This window comes from Drosophila pseudoobscura, chromosome X, assembly GCF_009870125.1.
Source record: "Drosophila pseudoobscura strain MV-25-SWS-2005 chromosome X, UCI_Dpse_MV25, whole genome shotgun sequence".
NCBI lineage: Eukaryota > Metazoa > Arthropoda > Insecta > Diptera > Drosophilidae > Drosophila > Drosophila pseudoobscura.
In genome coordinates this window covers 53002350-53009794 of record NC_046683.1, presented here as the reverse complement: position 1 = coordinate 53009794, position 7445 = coordinate 53002350, and the positions used below count along the sequence as shown (strand labels likewise).

The 7445-nt window shown below is 52.2% G+C and overlaps 1 protein-coding gene across 1 annotated transcript; it reads right to left on the bottom strand.

Moving 5' to 3' along the window:
- Window positions 1-4075: 4075 nt before the first annotated feature.
- Window positions 4076-6616, bottom strand: LOC4813867 (uncharacterized). The gene is made up of 3 exons (XM_001353885.4): window positions 6289-6616; window positions 4994-5677; window positions 4076-4810 (listed from the first exon to the last, which is right to left on the bottom strand). Exons 1-3 carry the CDS (start codon window positions 6449-6451, stop codon window positions 4308-4310), a joined length of 1350 nt encoding a protein of 449 aa, XP_001353921.1. The 5' UTR covers window positions 6452-6616; the 3' UTR covers window positions 4076-4307.
- Between the last annotated feature and the right edge of the window lie 829 nt (window positions 6617-7445).

Here is a 7445-nt window from a genome sequence, read left to right as displayed (position 1 = left end):
GCCGGAGCCAGGGCCAGAGCCGGAGCCGGAGCCAGAGCCCTGTTTTTGGGCTAAGGCCCAACGCACGTAACGATTTGGTCGCTCTGCGGGAACCAGAAAGGGCCGGGGGCCGGGAGGAGGGCGGGTGATAGCTGACACGGGCACGTATGTAGAATTAGTTTACGAATTGCTGCAGGATACGTGGGGCAACATTTTACAGCAAACCCCCCCCCCCCCCCCCTCCGGGCCGCCCTCACGCCCTCTTGAAAAGGGACAGCATAAAGTGGAGAGCGGAGCGCATAAAGGAGCCCCCAAAAGGCACAGTGGGGTACTTGTCAAATAAAGAACTTATCGAGCTAAAGCTATTTTCGGTAAGAAAAAGGCAACGAACCCCCACCTCCCCTCCATCCACCCCCACCCCCACTTAGGTTCGATAGGAATCTTGGCCAGGTTTGACTCTTAAGAGGCTTATATCGAGAGGGAACGTGTGGCTGGCAGGAAGCTAAAAGGTCGAAATGTATCATTATACACTGCCCCCCCAATAGAGTGGCCCTGGACTTGGAGGGGGGGCGGGTCTTGGCCCTATACTCGCATTTATAATTGCCCAAATGAGGGGCTGTGGCCCACTGTGGCAAGGCCAAGACACAGACAAGAGTGCCCCAAAAGAGAAAAAAAAGGGAAGACAGAAAAATATCATAGTTGCCTTTGGCAGGCGGGGGAATTGGCTAGGATTTTCGGGGGTCTGGGTGGAGTGAGCAATTTTTGAGAGCTTGCAACGCGGCGTCTGCCGACAAGCGACGCGCAACCTGGAGGCACACAAATTTTTGGCAGCTCTATTAAGCGATGCCGCTCCGGATCCGTATCCGGACCGCACTGGAGCGGCCCCCTCCAGGCCACCTTTTGGGCCTCCCCCCCAAACTTTGTTTTTTTTCGCTCTCACAGCTCGTTGATTGCGGGGGGAGGGGGGCTTGGTTTTCGGAGACTTTTACAAGAAACTTGCCCATGTGCATGTGTGTGTGTGTGTGTGTGTGTGTGTGTGTGGATTTTTGAAATGAATATGCATGGGTATGGCGAATGGCGAATGGCGAATGGAGTACGGCGGATTTGTTAGGTCTAGGGGTACGTGGGCGTGGGCGTGTGCCTGGGCGTGGGCGTGGGCGTAGAGCGAAACTCTTGGCAAAAGTAAATTTAAAAGTTTTTATGCGCTACTGTCGGTTTGTCCGTCCGCCTGGGAGATATGAGTGGAGCGCGCACTTTTAGACAAGTTTTCTAGTTCTTTTGGGCTCTGTTTTTTCCCCCTCCCCCCCCCCTTCCACCCCTTTCCATCCCCCACCGACGCCTGCAATACCCTAAAATGTGCGATAATTCACATAAGCATTCTTATCATGTGTGTGTGTGGGTGTGTGGGTGTGTGTGTGGGTGTGGGTGGGTGGCAGTGGGCGTGGAAAGTGCTGTTGCTATACCTGCTGTACCTGTAGATTTACCGTTGAGTGTGTATGGGTGTGGATGAGTGCGTGTGTATGCGTACTTCCGCCGGAAATGAATCACCACCCGAGCATTTACGCGAGCCGGAGCTCTTTTCCACTCGAAAGCCATTACAGGGATCCAAGGAGAAATGTTAGTGCGAGTGCCCGTTGCACAAGAACTTATCAATCGCATGAAATTCTAAAGAACTGTGTGCCACATGCCACATTAAACGACTCCCCACAGAGAGCGATAAGATGCGCCTAACAGCTCCCAGAACCCCCATTAAACACGATATGCCATTCATATTCAAAGAATATTTTTGCGGGTTTTCCATATTAAAAATATCACAACTAATTTTATTTATGAATACATTTATGTATATATTAATGGTTTGTACATATGTTCGTTTATACATACATACATATACATACCAGTGATCGTGATGATTATAATTTTTTTTATAATAAAAATTATGAAATACTAATTTTTTTTAAATTTTTATTATTAAAATACGGCAAAATATAACTTTTATTTTTAATTTTATTAATTAAATTTATTAATTTATAAATATATTTGTAAATAAAAAATTAGTAATTGCAATTTTACTCTCGGCAGACTTGCCTTTCTTTAAATAACAATATTTAACTTAATATAAAATTTAAATTAAATTAAAAAAAAATTCAAAGCAAAAATCGAAGGTTCATTGAATTGCAGCTAGAAAAGGTTGAGAAATTTAAAGAAACATCAAACTGAAATGCAGATCACAAATATTTATGACTTTCCTTTTAAGAGAATTAATTAAATATGAAATTTTTCTTTTAAATTTTAAAAATACAAATCCTAGAGCATACATTTATGTATAATATTCATCTTGAGATTGGCGAATGCCATGATTTTCGCCACAAACAAATCGCAAATATTTTCTCGGGGCGCGCAAATCCCATTTGGGGCGATACATCGTATTACTAACATTTTCGCACGTACGCATCCGAAAACCATTTAAATAACGCTCCATCATCTCACCTACGGGCACATACACCTCTCGGAAAGGAGCAAGTTTTACACGGCAGTCAGTCCTTTCTCCAGGCTGCTGCGCTGCCGCTGCCGCTGCCACTGCCACTGCCACTGCCACCGCCACTGCCGTGTTTCACGGAGTCTCTCCTTCGTTCCGCCTCTTTCCATTTTGTCCGTGCGTCCGTCCGTCCGTCTGTCCGTCGGTCCGTCCGTTCGTGGCGTTGATAAATGCACGGAGCATAAAAGTTTGAGCAAACTACTTGAGTTTTTAGGCAAATTTTCGCCTCCAGCCAGAGAGCACGGAATGGAGCGGATGGGGCGGGGACCGCGGGGGGTTGTGGGGGGCCGGGCCAACTACTTTCCACTTACCTGGCGGCGTGCCACGCCTCGGTATGCCTCCGCCTCCCCTCCCATCCCCTCCCCTCACCCATTGTCGACCCTGCACAAATCGGCTGGCCCATTAGAGGCTTGGCAAAAACGCCGCTAAATGCGATGTGAATTATTTAAGGCACGTGTGTTGTGCAGAATGCGGCAAATTCGACAGTGAAATGCATTTATTATTGAAGATATTGTCGGAGACGGCGCCGCCGCTGCCGACGCTGCCGCCACCGTCACGGACGGATCGTGGGCGAGAGAATCCTTTTTGGCCCAGGACACAAGGCAACCAATTATATAGAACACGGATTGGGGGGCATGTGGCATGTGGCATGGCAGGCCGGGGGATATTTTGATAAACGTTTTACAGTTTGAGAACTTTTCTTGTGCTCTCCCTCTCCGCCGTGTGCGGCTGTGGCACGTGATTGGAATTACGCGTGGAGTTAAGCAGAGCCCTGGCCTGGCCTGGCCTGGCCTGGCCCTCAGCCAGAACCCCCCTCGTTCGAGGCAGAGGCAGAGACAGGCAGAGGTTTATTGGATGAGTTCCGTCAGTGTACAGGGAAAGGGAAAGGGAAACGGAGAGGGAAACGGGAGCCCGCGTGGGGAGCGCGAAAAATGTTTGCGATTCTGGCAATCGACAAATGTTGCACACATAGTGAAAATTAGCATAATTTAGTTTTCTCCACTGAGGCAGGCGTTCTCGAATCCGTTCCACTGGAGACGAGACGTTCATTATTGCATCAGGATTATTGCATTGGATAATTGATTGAGGCGGGACCATTACAAGTGTTCAATCGAGGTTTAAGGAGATTCTAAAATCTAGTAACTCTTTTAAAAAGTTACACTTCTGGGATTCTGTAGTTGAATGGCAGAATGGCACACAACACCAACAAGTACATCGAACATCCGCTTTGTTTCTTCGCCTCGCACAGGAGTAAGAGCGAAATTTTCAATATTCCGCTCATCCGAAAGTGCTGATTTTTGCTATGGACACAGAATGTCAGGTGTTAGACACCTCCAAAACCAATGAACGGCTTGCTCTTCGGCTTCGATCCAGATTCAAGCCTGCTCCTCCATTCGCACACTAGATTCATGCTTCCTAAAGACATACCTCTGCGGCGAATGGCTTGCCGGGTGCTCCGATCTGCCACCATGCCTTCCCAGCTCTAGATCTGAAATATTATTCCTCTGTTCCCTTGGAGGATTCCGGTAACAACCCACTGAAAAAGGACACCAGGACTCCATTCGACTTGCGTGTACACTAAGTGATGTATTTTCGATTGCAGAGTAGTAAAAAAAAAGTGAGAGTGGTTGGTAATGGATTGTATGAGTATTGCTTGCGTAGTGTTGGGGGTGTACTAGTAGTTGTAGTTGATGGTTTTACATCTGGCGATTATTCTTTTTAGACATAGGCTGTCTGTCTGTCTGTGTCTCTCCCGTTTGGCTCCTGGGCTGGGCTCTCAGTCTTGGGTTCAGTTGGCGGCCGGCTCGCCCGTGCCGTGGACATGTAGGATCATCTCGAATGGGTCCCACTCCAGGTCGGACTCGTGCTTGACTCGGCGACGGGCGCCGGCAGCTAGGATGGCCTGCGGATGCTGGGGGTGCATGGCCAGCGATGGGTGCACGTGCACACCCTCGAGGTGGGGCATCTGGTGCTGGACCAGCCCGATGGGCATGTCCTGGGCGTGCTCGGCGAGCCCAAGCAGGCCCGGCGGCGGTCGGTAGTGCTGTAGATGCTGTCCCACCTGTTGGTGCTGGTGGTGCTGCTGCTGCTCACTGACTATCTCCTGGATGTGCTCGCGCGTCTGCTCCCGCTCGTCCACCTTCTTCAGCAGGATGTCGCGCATGAAGGACATGCGCTCGAAGTGCTCCCAGTTGGAGCGGAATCCCTGATGCGAGTACTGGGTGTAACGCTCCTTCTGCAGTTCGTCCACGTACCGCTGCTTGATGATCGACCAGCGGGTCTGCATAAGAGCTGAAAAGGTAGGGGGTCTAAAGTGTCTGCAGGATGCCAGATGCTAGCCCTAGGTCGCTAATGGGGGTCATGGAATGTCCTTAGCTCTGGCCAATCGAATGGATAAGCCCCTTCCCCTACCCCAACACCGATCTCTCCGTCATTAGCCCCTCATTATAGTCCCACTTCCGGTTCTCAACTTACTTGGCGTTAGTCCCATTTCGATGGCCGCCTCCTTCCATACGGCCGAGGTGCGGCTCTGGCCCTGGCCCTTTTCGCTCCGCTGCCGCCCGGCCCACAGCGAGGGCCGGGCCTTGATGGCGTCGATGATGCGGCTTCGCATGCTGTTGTGCAGCGAGCTGGGGCGGCCCAGCTTTCGCGGTGGGGCGACCGGGGGCTGCGCTGGAGCGGCAGCGGGGGGCAGGAGCCCAGTGAAGGCGGTGTACGACAGGCCGTGGCCGGGCAGCGGCGGCGGTGGCGCCTGCGCCGGCTGTCCCATCAGGTGGTGCGGCGACTGTGGCACAGGCGAGTGCGGCGGCACGGGGGAGTGCAGCCAGCTGAGGCTGCCGCTCGGACGTCCACGTCCATGGGATGCACTGGGCAGCGGCGGCGGCGGCGGCGCTGGAGTCGGCTGTGCAATGGGGGCTGGGTTGGATAGCGCCGGCGGGGAGACGGCCAGCTGGAGCGGCTGGTCGGCGGTTGGGGGCGGATCGGAGGCACTGCCGCTGGCCTGGGCGCCCACTATCTTGGCCACGGTGATGTTGTACATGAAGGACATGGGATCGAAGTGCTCCCACTTGGTGTTGAAGCGCTCCTTGTGCAGGATCTGGCGGTGTACCAGGTTGTGGTAGTGGTACTTCATCTGGCTCCAGATCGACTGGAGCTTAACTGCGGTTCGAAATCGGGTGAAAGAGGAAAAATATTATTTAATCGATAAGCCAGAAAAGCCATGAGATTGAGTAATCGATTTGTATATCGATATCTGATCTCTGCTTTGGTTTTTCGAGCTAAGATTCATTACCATAATTAAATGGGTGCCTTGAAAGTTCTTATCTTATCGGATGGGGGTCACGGGGGGCCCTGTACAACTATTTTCGGACAATCTCAAATAATCTTAGGGGAAATGTGCTTCTGTTTGCATTACATCCCGAGTATCAGTCAGAGTTTGTCAATATTTCCCCCAACGCAGGCCCATCCCCTTCTCCTCTATTCCCCCGTTCCCCGTTCCGCGTGCCCTGTGTCTATTTTTAGCCCAGGCACCCACACTCTCGTGCACTCACACACAGCAGGCGGCAGCGGCGCGGCGAAGGCAGAGCAAAAAGAAAGAACGAAAGAGAGCAAGAGCGCAACAAGCGGCAAAAATCCGCGCCGGTCTCAGGCGCAGGCGAGAATCGAACGCGAGGCCCTGGTCCAGGGCCATCGAGTGGCCAGCCCTGGCCTGGAGTGGAAAGATAGGTAAACCCAGCCCTGCCACCCTGTGGCAACCCGCATCGACTCACCTGTCGGTACATGGCCGCCGAACTGCTCGGCGATCTCCGTCCACATGGGCGACGTGACGCTACGGCACATGTGCAGCTTGTTGTTGGAGTCCCATATCTCCGGGTACTTCTTGATGGCCTTCAGCAGCTGGGCGCGATTCACGAATGGATCCTCTTTGGGCATGTTTGTGCTCCGAGAGGATGCTGATTGTACGGGGGCTCCTACGGAGGCGGCGATGTCTGGGCGGAACGGACGGAGCAACGACGGAGCTCAGCACTGCGTCCTTTGACATCAATTATCGGCGAATAACTGAAAGTAGAGTTGCAAAAATATGCGAATTGAAAATGAAAAGGCAAAGCGATTGAGGAAAATAGAGAAAACGAATGACGGAGACGACGGCGACGACGACGACGACGACGACGGCGGCGGCGGTGGCGTCGACGCGCGGCGTATTGGTGTTGCTGTTTCTACCTCTTCTTTTTGTTTTTGTTGTTGTTGTTGTTGTTGGGGCGCAGCGATGGATGCCGAACGAAGAGATTGGAAAGGCAGCGAAAGCGTACACGAGATGAGATACACAAAATGCAGGCGAGAAGAGAGAACAGGCAGAATGTGCAAAAAAAAGGCAGCGACAGCGGCAGCGGCAGAACACAGGCAGAGCAGAAAAAGCTACAGGCAGAGACGACGACGACGACGACAACGACAACGACGTCTGTGTAGGTGCGGGTGCTTTGGCAAAGGGTGTGTAGGGGGCGAAGGGACCATAAGACGACAAAGAGCACACAACAAAACAGACAAAAGGAAACAGAAGAGGAGCAGCAGCAGCAGCAGCAGCAACAGCAGCAACAGGGGCCGAGGCAGAGGCAGAGCGCAGCGGCAGAGGTTGTGCCGCAGCGAAGCTCATGGAAGCACCGAAGAGAAGACAGAGAGCTGCAAAAAACCGAAAAACAAGCAAAAAAAGGAAAAGAAAAGAAGGAAAATGAAAGGCGACGATAAACAACAGGCAGCGCAGAGCACTCGCCCTCCGTCCCTCCGTCCCTCGCTCTTCGGTCGACGGGAAGGTGGCTCTGGAGCCGGGCAGAGAGGCAGTGCCAGAGCGGCATTAGAAGCGCTCTCCGCGACGCAGCAGCAGCGAACATGAAACAAAAGAGCAGCTACGAGTGCAGAGTAAAATGCAGGT

What these genes read in the sequence shown, in the direction of transcription:
- LOC4813867 (XM_001353885.4), bottom strand. Translation starts at nt 6,451, where the DNA reads ATGCCCAAAGAGGATCCATTCGTGAATCGCGCCCAGCTGCTGAAGGCC. An exon ending in CGGCGGCCATGTACCGACAG is followed by an intron (nt 5,678 to 6,288) that starts GTGAGTCGATGC and finishes TTCGAACCGCAG; the next exon opens with TTAAGCTCCAGTCGATCTGG. An exon ending in CGAAATGGGACTAACGCCAA is followed by an intron (nt 4,811 to 4,993) that starts GTAAGTTGAGAA and finishes CTACCTTTTCAG; the next exon opens with CTCTTATGCAGACCCGCTGG.